General features: G+C 36.8%; 1 protein-coding gene across 1 annotated transcript in view; it reads left to right on the plus strand.

Moving 5' to 3' along the window:
• LOC149302656 (polypeptide N-acetylgalactosaminyltransferase 1-like) overlaps positions 1 to 19,002 on the plus strand; it is an 80,853-nt gene that overhangs the window by 47,521 nt on the left and 14,330 nt on the right. The window contains exons 4-8 of the mRNA XM_089482214.1: positions 365 to 572; positions 7,135 to 7,305; positions 7,429 to 7,546; positions 8,032 to 8,212; positions 17,039 to 17,178. Coding sequence (XP_089338340.1) covers positions 365 to 572; positions 7,135 to 7,305; positions 7,429 to 7,546; positions 8,032 to 8,212; positions 17,039 to 17,178 — 818 coding nt within the window. The remainder of the gene's footprint in view (positions 1 to 364; positions 573 to 7,134; positions 7,306 to 7,428; positions 7,547 to 8,031; positions 8,213 to 17,038; positions 17,179 to 19,002) is intronic.

Here is a 19,002-nt window from a genome sequence, read left to right on the forward strand (position 1 = left end):
CATAATGCTGACGAGTCCCATTAAGGACTAAACAGCTGTCCATGAGTGGTGATCTGGCTACTGCACCTCTTACCCAAGCTTTGTCTAAAGGCTGTTATAAGGCTGTACAGCAGGCAATTACCTTTAAGGGATCCATGTATAAAGTGGATATAGAGGCAAAAGGTGATCATTGTTGACCTTATTTGCATGCGCCTACCCAGAATCCCTTGTGGTTGTGGCAGCACCATAAGATTTCTGAGGAAAAAACAAGCCTTCTGGCTTGTCTGGTGTCTGTAGATGAGTGTTTAATAATGCTTCTACTACATTATTAGTATTTTGTGTACTGACCTGTGATTCTGACCATAACATTTTCTCCCCATTTTAGACTTTTTGAAGAGGCCACTGGAGAGTTACGTAAAAAAACTGCCGGTACCGGTGCATGTGCTTCGCATGGAGCAACGTTCTGGGTTGATCAGGGCCAGGCTGAGGGGTGCCGCGGCTTCCAAAGGGCAGGTTATTACATTTCTAGATGCACATTGTGAATGTACTGTTGGATGGCTGGAACCTCTGTTGGCTCGGATCAAACACGACAGGTAAATATCTTGACGGTGGTTGTAACCGATTATGTTATGGTGGATGTGTAGCATTTTGCATATTTCTTTTTTGTACTCCAGGTTCTATTCACCAACTGCAACATGTTAGCTCCCTGATATTGCTGCATTGTGAAGGTACAATTTCAGGAGACACTTGTTGACGCTGGAACTTAAATGGACAGTGATATCAAGGAGCTAATATTTTAATACTTATGCAAACTACCGTGAGTGTGAACACGCTACTTGTGGTGTTTTTTTCCCCCACTATATTGGATATATTCCTGTTGTGTATATTAAAATTGGCTTATTTTTTGGGTACAGCTGTGAAGTGTATGTATTTTAAGCCCCTATCTCTGCAACCATAGAAAATGTATTGCTCTATGACACAACCAAAAGACCTGCATTAATAGCGATTTGCATTTTATCCGGTTTATAGAGTGAATTAGGGAATTTTTATTTTATAAATAATACTATTACAGCTTTTCTAACTTTTGATGGTAGCTACTTGCTTGAATATAAAACAGGGACTACGCCTTTTTAGTTTCGGTTGATCCTCATTGGTATATAGAACAGACCTTGCTCTCTTTGATTGTAACACCTAAATTAATAAATAATGAAAAAGGAATGCCTTTTTAATGCACTCCTAAACCAGTCATGTATCACCAGCCAAAATAAAATCAATGATTAGTCCTGATAGAAGCACTTCATTACTAGCAATCAAACAATCATTTATTGTAATGTACAAATTTCAGCCAATTGAATAAATAATCTTTTAATCTTTGACATGTGTTTTAAGCAAATTCAACATTTGACACGCACCCTTTATGTCATTATTTTTCTAGTCTAATATCCCATACAGTCTCGCAAATGAAAAATTTGCATGTTAATGCTTTTTGTAAGAACTGTATTCTTTACTACATCATTCATTGGTACATATTATTCCTGTTTCTTTCCATTGGTCCTCGGTTAGCTGGATGGTAGTTGCTTTATTATATCTGTGGAATACATACATAAATTTCCTTGTAGTTTACGGCATATTTTTATATTATGCAACTTACTGATTTAATGCTAAAGCGGGCGATGTGGTAAAGTTCACGTAGTCCTTCAGTGTAAATTTATATTCTGCTAAAAAAAACATGCTTGCTCTTTCCATGTTCCCTCTCTTTAAGCTGGAGTCAATAGAACAAGATTAAATGAGTGGCCTCCGTGTCTGTAATTATCTTGGATTTATTAATCAGAGCGTAGCCATAGTGGTGGCAATCAATAGTACCATGGATTCCCCTCAAGTATATTGTCTTAGATCAGTTTCTGCGTGAAACTCCACCTTTCTGCACCACCTGCCTTGTATAAAAAGGCTTGTTTTTATTACACTTATTGGAATACAAGATTAACCCCTTAACGACAATTGCCGGTCCTGGCACGACACGGAAAAGCATGTGCTTTACGACAATTGACGTGCCAGGACCGGCACGTCTTTAAACGGGTGCAGAAAGCGATCTGTTTTCGCTTTCTGCACCCAAAAAACGTTGCTGAATGCCTCGACCTCGAGGCATTCAGCAACGCCGCGATCGGAACGAAGGGGCCATCTCTGGCCCCTCCACGGGGCGTCAACATCCGCCATACTTTGTATGGCGGCGGACGCCCGTTTTAAAAGCGTTTAGGAGGCGATCGACGATCGCCTCCTAAACTTAAATGGTGTCGCTGGAATGCCTCGATCAGGAGGCATCCAGCGACACCAAACACTTACCTTTCGATGGGCTGTGACCGCTCCGGAGAGCGGTCACAGCCGCAGCTGCCGATGATCTTCGCCATCAAGCAAGATGGCCGCTGCCCTGTAACAGGAACCAACAAATTTTAAAAGTTCGCTAGATGGTCCAGACCATCTAGAGAACTTTGGCTCCACTTGCAGGTTGAATACAGTTACTGCATTCACCATGCAAGTCAATGGAACCCAGCTTTCTAATCACAGTGTGATTAGTAAAAATAAATTAAAAAATAAGATAAAATTAATAATAATTAGAAAAAAATAGTAAAAAACTAGTAAAATGTAAAAATCATTTCCCACTGATGTCACTATCAGGGGAACCTCCAAGTTGAAAAAAAATGTTAAAATTTTTTTTTTTTTAAAAAACAAAAAAAATATATATATATATAAAAAATATATTTTTGTGAGCAAGTCCTAAAATTAGCATATTAGCTTAAAACAATTCTCGCATGGAAAGAGTTAAAATACTGGCATATTAAATGCCCGTGGGGTGTCTACTTTTAAAAAAGGTATGATTTGATGGGGTAAATTGAATTGGCCAGGTTCAACAACGTCCCAATTAACACCGGGGGAAGGATGGCCACACACCTAATTTCCAATTAGAAAAATGCACACGTACCAAATGTGGCCTTTTAGTTCCCACAAAAATGACACACCCATGCATGTGGGATATCACTGCACTCAGGAGATGTTGCTGAACACATTATGGGGTGTCGTGTGACAGCGGCATATACCAGGAGCTGTAAATTCATACATAAAGTAGGTGTGTGTGGGAAAAATACACACACAAAAATACTACTGCAAACTTTGAAAACGTGCTGGTGGTAAAATGTGTGCATGCAAAGAGTTAAAATACCAGCATTTAAAATACCCTGTGGTGTCTAGTTTTGAAAAATATATGGTTTTGTTGGGCACACTGAAATGGCCCGGCTCAAAGATGTACCAAATAGGGCATGGGCAGTGGATCCCCAAATGCCAAAGTTCAACATTGAAAAATGCGCATGCCCCAAATGTGGCCCTTTTGCCCCCAAACAGCCAGGCAAAATCATTCATGTGAGGTATCGCTGTACTCAGGAGATGTTGCTGAACACATATTGGGGTGTTTTGTGATAGTGACATATACCAGAACCTGTTTATTCATACCTAAAGTAAAATGTGTGTGACAAAACAAATGCAAAAAAATGACTACCACAAAGTTTGACAAAAACTGGTGGTAGATATGGTGCATGGAAATAGTTAAAATACTAGCATTTGGAATACCCTGGGCTGTCTAGTTTTCAAAAATATATGATTTGATGGGGTAAATTGCATTGGCCGGGTTCAAAGATACCCGAAATGGCACATGGTGGGAAGAATTACCAGATTTGGAAAAAATGGCTTTGAAATAGCAAAACGCTACCTGTACTTATTGCCCCATAATGGGTAGAAAAAAGCAAAAAAACATAAAAACATTGGGTATTTCTAAACTCAGGACAAATAGTAGAATCCATTTAGCATGTTTTTTCATTACCTTTTATAGATGAGTAAAAGATTTTTCAACTAAAAGTTAGAAACAGTCATTTTTTTCTAAATTTTTCACCATATTTTATACTTTTTTTAGTAGTAAATAATATGATACAATCAAAACAATGTCATCTAAAGAAAGCCCTTCTTGTCCTGAAAAAAACAATATCTAATGTGTGTGGGTTCAGTAAACGGGAAAGAAGAAAATTACAGCTAAACACAAGCAGCGCAGAAATGTTAAAAAGGCCATTGTCACGAAGGGTACAAAAAGTAAAATCAGCCTTTGTCACGAAGGGGTTAAAGGGACAGTCTAATGTCCCAGACACGTCCTCAAAAAGAAGTGCTCTGTTAGTACTTTTATATGCATTCTTCCAAAATAAAATTTTAAAAAAAGTTGCAGCCCTCCTCATCCATGGTCCAACATTTATTGGCTTTTTGAAGCAGCCTAATCAGAGGCAAGCATTCCCATTCAGATTGACCGCCACCTGCAGCGCTTGTCCAGCTAGCACTAAAACTGACTGGAGGCGATATATAATTGGCATTTAGGGGAAGAAATACTGCAGGGTCCTCCATTCATTTGCAAAACAGACCCCATAAAAATTTAATGGGGCCACACGGCTATCATATAAGTTAAAATGCGTGTGATGGATGGAGTGTCCCTTTAACTGCCATTAGTCTTCAAAAATGCTAGTTTTTGTTAAAGTAGCTATCATAATATTATATGAACTGAATGTTGGATTATGATTTTTATAGGAATAGCTTGTACAGTTTTTTTAGGCATTTTAATGTGGAAACACCCTGCAGTGATCATTTTTTCCCTTCATTAATTAGTGCAAAACATTCCTATTAGGTAATTTTTGGAAGAAAACTGTTTGGCATGCTAATAATAATGGTATTGAATTGGCGTATCCCAAAAGAACTATTCATATTATGCAAAGACTCTCTCACGCATAAAAGGACAATATTTCCTTGATAAAAAAAATATATTTTTTCTAAATATTTCAATTCGTAGGTTTAGATTGATTATTTATATATATATATATATATATATATATATATATATATACATACATACATACACACGCTACCATTCAACAGTTTGGGGTCACTTAGAAATTTACCTGTTTTCATCTATTATGATAACATCAAATGGATCAGAAATACTAGACATAATTTTTAATAGAAGATCTTCATAGGTGTATAGAGAACTTTTATCTTCAACCATCACCAATACGTTGTGTTCGCTAATCCAAGTTTAAAGGCTAATTGATCATTAGACAGCCGTTTTCCATTTATATTAGCACAGCTAGAAGTTTCATTGTGTTCCATGAAAACAGCTAAGTGACCTCACTGGGTAATCTCACTAGAAGAAAAAAAAAATGCAAAAGAGAGAAGCGATTATTGGAACATTGTGGTAAATATTATCCTCGGGCTCAATTAGACAGGTGTCTGTGTCTAATTAAACCTTATTTTTTCCTGCCCCAATATTATCTTCCTTCTATAGATTATTATTTGTTTTATATAGTATATTCCACAGTGCTGCACAAAGGGATTGACACAATTCTACAGTGACATAACTAAACCTTCTCAAACTATTGTTCAAATTAGTAGAAAATGGTAGGCAGGTATTTAAAGGAAACAGGTGTTTTATATATTTTGCGTCTGTGTGATGTCGTAGCCAATAATTAAATGAGCTACGTCCTCACATTTACAATAAAGTACATCTTCTGCACACCAAATTGGCACACTTCAGAAAGAGAAATCCATAGCTGGGTCAAGCTCTAATGATACCATTGTCTCATTAGCAGTCATTATTTTGTGTCTGACTCTATATACAGTATAACTTCTTGGATTACACTATCTGTATGCATTACAGCACTGTCTGTTGAATACATGATGGATTGATGCACTTACTTTGTAATGTTGGAAATGCTACTTTGCATATTTTTCCTACTTGGTAAGTACTTTAAAGGGACACCCCAGCCACTATATGCCCTTTAATCTATACAATAGACAATTGTCACTTTTTATTTTTAAAAGGAAGAGGCATGGAGTGATTCATCAGAAACTTCTATGCATGTTGCCCACAGAAGTTATGTTTGTGAAAGCATTCTGTGTTGGTAAAGCTGTAATGGGACTTTACACTCATCAATGGAAAAAATAATTACCCGCACCCACTATTGGAGGAATGGGGGAGAGGGTGTCCCCATGAGGCTTGCCATGGCTCTGTTCTTTTGGGGAAGTACTGCAGGAGGCAAGAATTAATGCAAACAGATCTGCGGAGAAAGACGTTTAGAAACGCCTCTCTTTATCGGCCAATCAGTCTGCATTATACTGGCATTTTATAGTACTTACCCAACAGGATGGAGCACTGGTGCTCACCCTCTCCCCCAATGAGGAATGGGGGAGTGGTTCCAATATGTTGAGCAAGTACAACACCTGGTCAGAATAATGTAAAGCATTTCTGCACCTCTCTTTCTCTGTGAATCTGTCTGCATTATTCTGGCTGCTTAGAGTACTTTTGCAAAAAGGCAGAGCCGCGGTGTTCCCCACGTGGACAGCCTATGCCCCATTCCTCCAATCATGGGAGAGGGTGTCAAGCGGGCTCTGCCGTTATGCGGAAGCGCTCCAGGAGGCCTGGACAGATATCAGGGAGAAATGGACCAAGAAAGAAGACAGAAGAAAGAATACAGAAGAAACGAAGAAAAGACAAGAAGCAAATTGAAAAAGCCCTCTGAGTTTCCTCCAAACTGAAAATGTAGGAAATAGTTTGTTAATGGACCAATAACAAAGAATTTGTTCGAATAGTTTTTGATCCATTTGCACGAGTCTAGCAGAGGATGTTGCAGTGTATCTTGTATTAACCATTTCAGAATTGTAAATATCCATTTTTTTTAGGGTTTTTTTTCAGTCTTTTATTTAGTTCTTTTTTAAATATATGTGATAGGTTGATCCCAGCTCACACAGGTTATTGTAAAAGTATGATTTCTGTAGTGCAATGAGGTACTCGCTTATTGTACATCAAAAAAAAAAAAAGAGAAATGCATGGTCGATAATTCTTACATTTATTGTAATAGCCAGCCTTGTTTACTCAACTGATGCTTTATCTGCTTTACCACGCTGGCCTCTGTCCACGCAATATGCTGTCTTCTGTATCTATATACCTTACAAACTCACTTTCAGAATTAAAAAACACCTTTTTTTCCAATGGATTGTCAAATAATTTAATTGCTGTCCCTTAGTGTAGATATATATAATATTTTTTTCACATTGTTTCCTGTTTTCCAAATTTAGGAGGACAGTGGTGTGCCCAATCATTGATGTCATAAGTGATGACACCTTTGAATATATGGCGGGTTCTGATATGACTTACGGTGGGTTCAATTGGAAATTAAACTTCCGATGGTATCCGGTTCCACAGCGTGAAATGGATCGTAGGAGAGGCGACAGAACGCTCCCTGTGAGGTAATTCTTTTATATTAAGGTAGTTCATGATAATAATAATAACAATAATAATAAATTGCACCAATTTAACACAAAAAACCCCCCAAAAAACAGCTAAAACATATATTGATTCCCTTCTTCTAGGACTCCTACTATGGCAGGAGGTCTCTTCTCAATAGACAGAGATTATTTTCAGGAAATTGGAACATATGATGCAGGAATGGATATATGGGGAGGAGAAAATTTAGAAATATCATTCCGTGTAAGTAACAACTACCATTTTGTTCCATGATGTGGCTTTTTTTTTGGCAATATCGTCCAGCCCTACTTTGTGAGGGTTGCGTGCATGTTTCAGCGCTTCTGCATTGCATACAGTGACATTTGAGAGTGTAAATCATTTTTGACAAGGTTATGCATAATCCAGAAATAAAAATAAGTTTATATGATGCTCCTGCATCAGCAACAGATCATACCACCTTCTGCTTGAAGATACAGATCAGGCAGTGTCTTCTTGTAGCTTCTGCTTAGACCGCGAGTTCTTGCAGCAATGGGGCCATTAACCTGTCTGCGAGTTTATTTCTTATAACATTTGTGTCACATAGAAACACAGCCTAATACAAACACTTGACAGATGAAGACACATGAATAGCTGGCAATTAAAAATTAATGTATATCCTTAAAACGTGGCTATAGTGAACATATATATTACAGAGCAGTAATTGACGATATTGTTTGTGTTTTGTTCAGATATGGCAGTGTGGTGGTACGCTAGAAATTGTGACGTGTTCTCATGTCGGACATGTATTTAGAAAGGCAACACCCTACACCTTTCCTGGTGGTACAGGGCAAATCATAAACAAGAATAACCGAAGACTTGCAGAAGTATGGATGGATGATTTTAAGAACTTCTTTTATATTATTTCACCCGGTAAGCAAGATCTCCTTTTACAACTTTGTATTCTGTGCTCTATTACAGACAAATTACAACTATAGTCAAATCACGTCGAATCATTTCTTAATATGTTCAGTTTAGGATGACAGATGGTCTATTTGTATAAGATGGATACTGCCATGCTTTTAATTAAATTCCTTTTCTCTACATTTTGTCATTTTACAGTTATGGGTAAGTACACGGTGACATCAGGAAATCTACAGCTATTAAAGCACTCTTAGTATATCTCGAGGTCGGCAAAATACCCATTAAATATGAATTTTAAAAAGTGTGAAGTTCTTGAGAATTTATCAAAATGACATTACAATTTGATTTGTGAGATTTAAATAACAGAGATTGTAAATAAAAGTGAAAGGAAGTCTGGTCTTGTGGAACTTAACTCTTCTTGAGGAAATATGAAGTAAAAAAAACCAAAAAACTCATAAACCTGTCCAAAGGTTTGTCCTTCTAACGTCTAGACTAATTATATTGACACATTTCACAACAGACCTACTTTTTACTTTGGAAATATGAGATTTTTTAAACCCAAACACATGCACCGCCTCCAATACTAAATGTTAGGGATATTAATGAGACAAAATAGGTAAAACCAATATTTTATCACATTAATATCCCTAACATACTTGGAGGCACTGCTGAGATATTTCACGTAAAGAATAATTCAAATTATTGGTATACGGTAGTTGTTGTGAGTTTCGGTTGTTTCACATAGTATATTTCTGGTACTGTGTATTGCATACTGATCAGTGCATAAAACATGTCTGTATCTAGCAAATCGAGTGCTGCTTCTGATGAAGATGTTTCGATGTATAAAGCACAAATGCTGGTACATGTTAATAACATTAAACAGGATATTATGAGAGGTTATCATAAAAATATGAAAATCAAAGGAGTATGTTAGGGATATTAATGAGACAAAATAGGTAAAACCAATATTTTATCACACACGCAAAATAACGACGCTACCAAAGATTGTAGTTCCACACCCACAATATTAATTTAAGGAGATACCCTATATTTTATCTCCGATCCTAAATCCTTTCAGATCGCCGAAAATTATAATTCAAATCAGATATATATCACAATAATAATCAATCAAAAATATTTATTTATTGTGAATACAATTTATAAAATCTATATATGAGTCAAACAGTGCATGATATAAAACACGAAATTCTTAAAACATGTCAAATTGGAGTATATCCAAATACGGTATATTATCGAAAGTTATCAATATGAATTAGTACTTTATGAGTCTAACACAGCATTAATTTCCATCCCACTCAGCAACCAAAAATGATAATCAGGGCGGTAATAAAAAGATCACTAACTCTATTATATTAGTTTAACTAATATGACAATTTAAAATAACTTAATAATGTCCAAGAGTATTCAGTGACATTCCTAATAGATGCAAATAATGTCAAACTTCATCTACAGGTAAAAGTACCTTTTCATTATTGTTATTATCACGGGTTATAAGCTGCAGTCTCACAAGCCGTCATATACAATAATGCAATATAGTACTTCCCAGAAACAGGGAATTCTATACGAAGAAGACAAAATTCACCTCTAGTGAGAATAATAAAACAATTATATTTACCACCACTTGTTGCTGTTGTCCAACTGGTCCTTGTAGAAGTTAATCCAGGTTCAGTGGCAAGAAATTAAGTGGAAAGAAATATAACTTACTAAAAGTTATATAGATTGGGACTCAAAGTAATTCTAAGAGTAAAATTATGGTGCCAGGATCTTAAGATTCCAATTCTCTGGGGTAAATTTAAATGAGTCCGTCAGGGTCTGTCTGTTTCAGGTCCGTCTCTTTTTTTAAGGTCCCCCCCTTAATTATTAAAAACATAAGCTTTTAAAGACAGGGCTTATTATCATAGCCTCCACCTCTTGATTGGAATTCTCCAATCATAATGGTGGGTTTTACCCATTATAATTAGGACTTTTACTCGTATTTACATCGTTGTAATTTCTTAATTTACCTGCGAGAGACGCTCTGGTCTAAGAAATAACTTAAGACCATTACATATGTGTTAGGAATTTATCCTTGGTCACCTTATCTTTAGATGTTACCTCCTATATAGTAAATCAGGTCTTTGTAGTCACTCATATCTCCAGACGTTGCCTCCTAGGTAGTAAATTAGGTTTTGGTGATTTTACGACGTATCCCCCATTCCAATTTACATTCCTAAGGATATGCAGTGTCTACTCCTTAACTTTCTCATGGAAGATAACATTAATTGGATCATATATACTGAATACTTCTTTGTTCTCAATTATTGAGGGAACAAAGACACACAGAAATAACCGTTATATGATTAAATAAAATAAAATGGCTCTGACTCCATTTTGTGCTCATGTAAAATACAGAATATATAGAATACATGTTTTCTAGCATAAAATATCTGACATAAAGTGCTGCTGTTCTAGACACCACAAAAAACAGGGATACCTGCAAGCACAAGTGAACTTCAAGATTAATATTCAAGGGTCATGTAAGAAGAAACAACACTAAGTAAAGCTGTCTGAGCGCATAACAGCTTTTAGGGTTTTGTTCTTTCTTTTGGGTTTATTCATCTCTTAAAATCTCCCAATCTTCTTGTTCTCTGATGTTTCTGGAGATAGAATTGAATTTTTCAGGTGTTGGCTGCTGTCCGTGAAAGCATTCATTATTTGTTGACACAACTAGCATCTCTAAAAATTAGTTAAATTGCTGTTGCCATAAACAATCACATTCACCTTGGCTCTCCTGGAGCGTTGAAATGCTGTTTGGCAGTATAGCAAGAGTTAGCTGGAAGGCACAGGTTGCCATGGAAACCAGGCCTCCGCCTGATACACCGACTTCAGCTGCCCCAATGAAACAAAAACTATCGGCGCACAGAGAAGAATATACTCCGGGGAGACTATTATCTCATTAGAACAAACTATGATGAAACATGTGCCTTAGATTTGAAGTGGAAAAATCTTTGTAGTTCTGGTTTCCATAAACCTGTTTAAGATATTGTGATTTACATTTCTTGTATAGGTAATTGGGGTATGCCGTTAAAAAATAAAAATAAAGTATATTAACTTAAATTACATTATTTCCATATACTGTTCATATGATTTAAAACTGACCATACTATTAATATATAATATATTTGGGTTAAAGTCAAGGAGTTATTAATTACCCTAGCAAAATGTAGGGAAAATAATTATTCTGCCGGAGACATACAAACCATACACTCTACAAGCACTGCATTTCAGATCCATGAAAATCTTTTAATTTTATCTCATAAAGAACGTTTTGGTGTATTATTCTTCAGACCAGCTTTGTAATGTATGCATGCTGGCAAACATGAAAGCAATGCCCACTGACAGATTCATTTAGACAGTGTTTTAGTTTACATTGTTCTCAGCCAGTGATAAATCCTGAGAATTATCTCAAGCTGTTTCGGCATATTTAATATGAACCTTAAGAAAAGCCCGCAATTGAAGCTTCCCTTTTGCCAAATGGGAATGGAGTAGCAGATGCACCCTTTCTTCAGATGTTAAAAGTGTGGGGTAATGCAACAGCTGAATTGAATCTGAGCACCACCCTCAAAAAATTACATCAATTTTTTTATATATATTTTGAGCCTTATTGGTTCAGGCCATGATAGCACCAACACAGCTATATATATTTTATATATATATATATATATATATATATATATATCTCCTTTGTTCTCACAAAGGATGTATCAAACAGTCAAGCATCCACAAAACGTTTGTTTCTATTTAATAAGAAGTAAAGTTAGACCTCAGTTTGACTCGCTAGACTTGGCTAAGGTCACATACCCTCTCATGCTAAAACACTTGAAAAACAACTTGTACAGTATATTCACTAGCAAAAGTCCCTGGGAATATGTTAAATGTTGCACGTTACTAGCAATGGTGTGCAGGTTTTAAGAAAACTTGTCCTCACCTGCAACCTACGCAATTTATTTAAAAAACAAACAAACAACTTATCGACTCGTATGGTCGAGGGCATGGAAGCTGAGTGTTTTTTTTGCGAGTGCGAAATACTAGTTAGCCATAGTGGGTTTTTTGTCCAACTTGTTGGGGTTTTCAGCTGCAAACACACATTTTTAGCCAACGCACATGTGTTTGAACATCTGCATACCGAGGGGCTTTGAAGTTCAGGTGAAATGGCAAATGTACGTAGGGGTGCGAATTCCCACCATGCATTTCCAAGAAGACTAAATGACAACTTGAAGGCAGGACACATCTCCTATATGGGTTAGATGTGCATTTGATCAAGTGTTAAATATGACATTGGAAAAAGATCCAAATTAGTAGGATTACAGGTTCTTGATAATACAGGTAGCTAGATTGCTTTGTAGTCATTTATTCCCCTTTTAACGCTTGTGTAATCTAAACACAACAAAAAATCTAATCTGCCCCTCTGTGATTTCAGAATTTGCTTGCTGTATTTCTAAAGTTGTGTAGTAAGTAAATGACGGGAATCTTTGGCACTTTCATTAGGTACTGTACAAAGAACTACACTTGTGGGAACCAAAGTGTGCAGTGGCATAAATGCAAAGGTTACCAAGCCTAGTAGTTATCATAAGTGAAAAAGAGTCATTTAAAAATCTGTTGACTGGGATGCAAAGAAATGCAATTTTACCTGTATTACATTGTAAAGAACCAGAAAAGATACATGCTTCGTATGCAGGTTTATAATGTTGTTTCTCTAACAATAGTGAGGCTACAAGTATGTGTCAAGAGGAATTTAAATCCTCACAACTGAGAAAATGAATGAGTTGGTGAAAGTTACCAAGAGATGATGTCTGGTTTCCCAGCCAAATCAATCTGCATGTAAATTTAAGTAGCTAGTACGTCTTCATAAATGTGCATCTGTGTCTATTTGCAAGGAAATTGGCATTAACTCATCTTGCCTACAAAACTGTCATTTTGTTCATAAATTGCATTGTCGCATTTTCCTTCGAGGTAGATATAAAATGCAATTTATTAATGCAAACAAGAATTAAGATCTCATAGACATTATACATGGTGAACCTAGTAAGATACAAGGTTCAACATCAAACTTATTTCAATATTTCACAAAGATAGTTAAATAGTTACATAGGCTGAAAAAAGACATGCGTCCATCAAGTTCAGCCTTTCCTATATCTGTTAATTTGTTGCTGTTGATCCAAAAGAAGGCAAAAAAAACCCAGTTTCGCTCTTTCCAATTTTGCACTAACCAGGGAAAAAAAATTCCTTCTTGACCCCAAGATAACCCAAGAAAGCACAAGTTAATTTAAATGACAATTTCATGCATAGAAGGAAAAAGTTATACAACAATACTAAAGTGAAGTAGGCTAAAAAGTCTCCAAGCAGTACATGATCCCACGATCTAAAGAAATTCAAGAACAGATGAGAATTAAAATTCGCGTCTATCAGTCTTGAAAGGGTCACAAAGCCATTTCTAACGCTCTGGGACTCCAGTGAACCACAGTGAGAGACATTATCTACAAACGGTCCACCAAATTCCCACAACAGCGCATAGATGACTCATCCAGGTGGTCGAAAAAGAACCCAGACTAAGATGTACAAGAACTTCAGACCTTGCTTACAGAGAGGCTGCAAAAATGGGCTCCATGGGACAGTTGCAAAGGGAAACCCACCACTAACCAATAAAGAATACACAGGCTAGTCTCGTAGTTGCCAATATAGTTTTGTTGCCATTAACATTTTGTTATGGAACCATGAATTCTGTTCTCTACCAGAATATCCTGAAGGCATAAGCACATCTCTGAATTGCTTAAAAGGAACAAAATAAAGGTTTTGGAGTGGCCTAGTTAAGATCCTTATTGAATCTGATTGAGATGCTGTGGCATGACTCTGGGGCAGTTCACACTCAAAACCCCTCCAATGTGGCTGGATTAAAATAATGGGCCTAAAATGACTGACGGTTATTAAACGTTTGATATGCAGTTGTGGCAGCCAAGCGTGGCACAACCAGTTACTAGGTTTACTTTTTCACATGGGTGATATAGGTTTTGATTAACTTCTTATCAATGGATGAAACGATCACTTAAAAGCTTCATTTTGTGTTTACTTACATTGTGTTTGTCTTATATGACAATTAGTTGGGTCCTCTGAAACATTTAACCGTGACAAAAAATGTAGAAATTGTGAAAGGCAAGGCCCTTTTTCACAGCTCTGTTAATACACCTTTGCCTCAATTTTCCATTATTACCATTTCTGGGTTACTGTCTAGAACTTTCTTTTCATCTCCAGTAATACTTATGGAATATATTATATATATTTTTCTCCTTGAGCATAACATACGCTACAAAAAATTAGTTTGCATTGTCAAATACCTGGTTTTATCACATTTTGTTCCAACATCCTTTATCTATAGACCTGGAGGCTGTCATTGTTCTCACGCATAGCAAGATGAGCAGTAAAGGGACCTCTTGCCATAACTGATTTCTTTAAAAATGGTCTATTAAACTTGTACATTAGAGCCACAGACTCTATGCTATATGTGACACTTTGTACCGTGATAAAGGCTGGAGGGTTGAAATGCATTGAGGGTTGCAAAAACTATATGCTTTGCTTTAAAGTGCATATTATGGAATAAGAGGCAGTGATGGGTTCATTGTTTGTTTGTTTTTTACCTCCATTTGAGTATTCTAGGACTGCTCTGCTGTTAAAGGTTATATGTTCTGTGATAATGATTGCAGTTACCTTTGTGTGTTCCGCAGTAAATAACATTGTCAAATATGTTACTTTAGTTATATGAATTGTAGTGCAGTAAACATAGAAGTGCATGTGTTCCTCTGTGAACTTTAAATTATGTATAGAGATTAACCAAATGGTTAAATTTAGGGCTGAAACAACGAATCGATAAAATCGATAATAATCGATAACGGAAATCGTTGTCGACGATTTCCGTTATCGATTAATCGAGTGATCGATTCGTTGTTGGAGCACTCGGCTCCTTTTACTTACCTCCGCGAGCGTTCCCCGCTTCCGCTACACGCGCTGCACTCTCCGCCTTCTTCTAGTTGCGTGTGGCTCCGTTCGCACAGAGCGGTTCGCTCTGTGCGAGTGGCTCCATTCGCACAGAGCGATTCGCGGGGGTGGGGGTGGGGTTTCAGGGGATGCAGGGCAGAGTGGGGGTGGGGGGGCAGGCCAGGGTAGGAGACTGAGTGCAGGGCAGAGTGGGGGTGGGGATGCAGGGCAGGAGACTGGGTGCAGGGCAGAGTGGGGGTGGGGGTGCAGGGCAGAGTTGGAGACTGGGTGCAGGGGCACAGTGCCAGGGCTGGGTGCAAAGTGCCAGGGCTGGGTGCAAAGTGCTGGGTGCAAAGTGCCAGGGCTGGGGCAAAGTGCTGAGTGCTGGGTGCAAAGTGCCAGGGCTGGGTGCAAAGTGCCAGGGCTGGGTGCAAAGTGCCAGGGCTGGGTGCAAAGTGCTGGGTGCAAAGTGCTGGGTGCAAAGTGCTGGGTGCAAAGTGCTGGGTGCAAAGTGCTGGGTGCAAAGTGCCGGGTGCAAAGTGCCGGGTGCAAAGTTTCTTGAACAGTAATAGTCCACCTCTTTTCAGAATGTTTGGGGTTATTTTGTTTCATAAATATTGTGTTTGGGTTTTTGTACTTTGAAAATATTGTTTTTTTATTACATCATAACAAAATAAGAATGTTAATGTAAATTTTAAGTTGTTTTTTAACATCCAGTTCATTAAATTATTTTAAATAAAAAAAAATTTGCATATTGTTTTTTTATCCGATTAATCGAAAAAATAATCGGCCAACTAATCGATTATTAAAATAATCGTTAGTTGCAGCCCTAGTTAAATTGGAGCTGGAATGTTCCAAACAGAATATATTTTGTAATAAAAATGTTTCTAAATTCCATAAAATGCCAAAGGGAATAAAATCAAATTTGGTTTACCCAGTTTATATTGTGTAATGAAACATGATCATCTTGACCCCAAAAATCTTTCTGCCCCAATAGTGATAATTATGCCTGTTTATAAAAACCTACGACCTGGCACTTGTGCGTTTCATGGAATCGTATTACCTTTGCAAGATACAGGCAGATTTTGTGTGCCTTTTTATGCCTCTTTGTTTTAAAGTTCACTCAGAGAAGTCAGGTTAATTTCCATAGCTGTTTTCAACTGATATTTGCATTATCCTATTACAAAGAGATAATCATACTCTAACTGCAATATTATTATTGCCAAAACCTTTGTGACATACAGGATAAGGAATAAAATACCGGTACATCAAGACAGCCGATGGCACATATATGTAGATTAGTATAGAGGACAAGAGTGATGACAATTTATTTAGCAAAGTGTACAAGGGAATCATGACTAAGTTAAAGTTCGTGTTTGGTGGTTAAACATTTAAAACTGCTGTTCCACTTAAGGTACTTCGTGAAATATTAATTATTAAGCACCATGTAAAGGGAAGAAAAAACCTTTCTGCCTTTTTTTTTCTCGTAAGTGTACCCTGTCATTCTTCCTAAGCCCAGTTGACCTACTACAATTAAACCATAAAAACACACAAGAAATGAGTCCTAGTATGTAAACAAAATATATAGTTCTGTGAGCTACAGAAATATGTATACACTAATATAACCTTTTTTTGCCATAAAGATTGCTGATTTGTGTCATTTCATGTTCAATGTTCTGTGATTTAGTCCAATAAACGTTATGTGATAATCACTTAAGAGCACGATGTGGAGTGTGTATTCCATAAAAAAGGCACCCGCTAGTAATAATGCCACTTAGTATTTTTGCTTGTGTTGTTGTTTTACAGGGGTGACTAAAGTGGACTATGGGGATATAGCAATGCGAACAGCCCTGAGGCATAAGCTTCAATGCAAACCGTTTTCTTGGTACTTGGAAAACGTATATCCTGATTCCCAGATACCACGCCATTATTTCTCTTTGGGAGAGGTAAGACATGATTAGAGTTTTTTTTCTTACTGTTAACTAACAAACTACACGTTTTTTTTTAATTTCCGTAATATTAGCCTCTTGTGTTATGTTAAGTAGGCCGTTCTAAGAAAGCTTCGTTTTAATAGAAGAGGGTTATCTCCCTTAAGAAATACCTATACAAGTATTTAACCTTTTAATGTTCCCACTCTTATTGAATTATTATTTAGACTTTGTGCACATGGACTAAACTATCCAGACAAATTTTTTGTTTAGTTTTGGTCCATTTGTTTTTGGACGACAAATATTGTTTTCCACCCTTTCGGTTCAGATGAAGTTCGGAGGGCTTTTTTCTTTTAGTAAAAAAAACTAAATGTGAATGAAAATGTGGAAGCTTTCTGCTTCTTTTTCATTTTGGTAGTGGTCATTCTTCATTTTTTGACATTTTTACAAATTAACAAAATTGGCAAGCTTCATTAAAATGTGTACAAATCCAAATGTATTTAGATGCTAACAGTTCTTTAAGGGGTTTGCCACAATCATTGACAAATGTTGTGAGTGCTTGGTCAGTGTTTGATCCCCTAATGCCAGAATCCATGATTCTGAATTTCTCTGTACCCAAGGCATGTATACCCTTCCATAATACTGTTCTATTAGCAAACTTCAACAAAAAGCCATTAGCTATATTTGCACTTAAACTTGATGGCTAATTTAAACTACATGGTTTACATTATCGTAGTATATGAATCTGTCCTACTTTATTATTTAATATTGATGTATGTTATTAGCAGAGCTACCTTTTCCCATTTAGCTGCTATAAACCCTTTTCATTTATTGAAGAGATGCCATGATCATTTAAATTCCAAAGATAATGAGAAAGCTTAGGTGTTTATCTTGACATGATTTAAACAATCCTAATATTATCATGGGTCGGCCTAATGTGTTTTCACACTTGCACCTACAGTATATATGGGGGGTCCATTTAACATTTCTAGACAGTCCATAAACAAATCTTGACAGGCTTAATGTGGTTCCAGAGCCTGTTTTCAATAATTGTGATTACTTTGGCCTTTTATGTATTTTGGCAGACCCATACTATTAGGGTCTCCATAAAAACAGTTTCAGAAAGTCACCGATCACTTGACACCTACTGCCTACTGACAGCTGGAGCTGCTGTTATCACTTTAACAGTTTAATGCATGTGTCGTTTGAGTGTTACCTTGTAACTAACAGTGAGCTTTCAGATGTCTTGTGTATACCTTTGGCATGTTTAGACACCTCAAGATCCTTTGTTACAGGAGATGGGTTCAACTAAATGTATGTCCGATAATGCAGTGAGTGTGAGGTACTCCTCTACAGCCAGTTCCTGGCTCACACAAGATTTCCAGGCGGCTAACGACAATTTTCACAAATTAAGAAATGGATATTCAAACACTTATTATGTACTTTGATACGCATTTGTGTTTTGTAATCCTTTTACAGACAGTAGGCAGTCCCTTTTAAACATTTGTTTTATTGGATCCTTAAATGTTTAAATGGATTTTTATCAAAGATCTGCTACATCGATTCAAGCCGTGAACCTTAGTTTGATGTTACTTGGTTTTAATTATAGGTTGTCACTTACTGCACTTTCTGGCATGGAACGTAGGAAAATGTACAACCTGCTGCACAACATCTAGTTTTAATTGTTTCGTTTTATTAAACTTTAGTTGCTTGATGTTTTTTTTTTTCTATAACTGAAAGCCCCTAGAGTTGTAATTATCCCACATTTTTCTCTTCCGATAGGTAATGTTAGAGATGCCTTAGGTTATTCCCCGCACAGCTTTACTATGGTAATTACGGCAG

Source organism: Sceloporus occidentalis, unplaced genomic scaffold (assembly GCF_023333645.1).
Source record: "Sceloporus occidentalis isolate IW3139 unplaced genomic scaffold, rSceOcc1.0.p SCAF_18, whole genome shotgun sequence".
Lineage (NCBI taxonomy): Eukaryota > Metazoa > Chordata > Lepidosauria > Squamata > Phrynosomatidae > Sceloporus > Sceloporus occidentalis.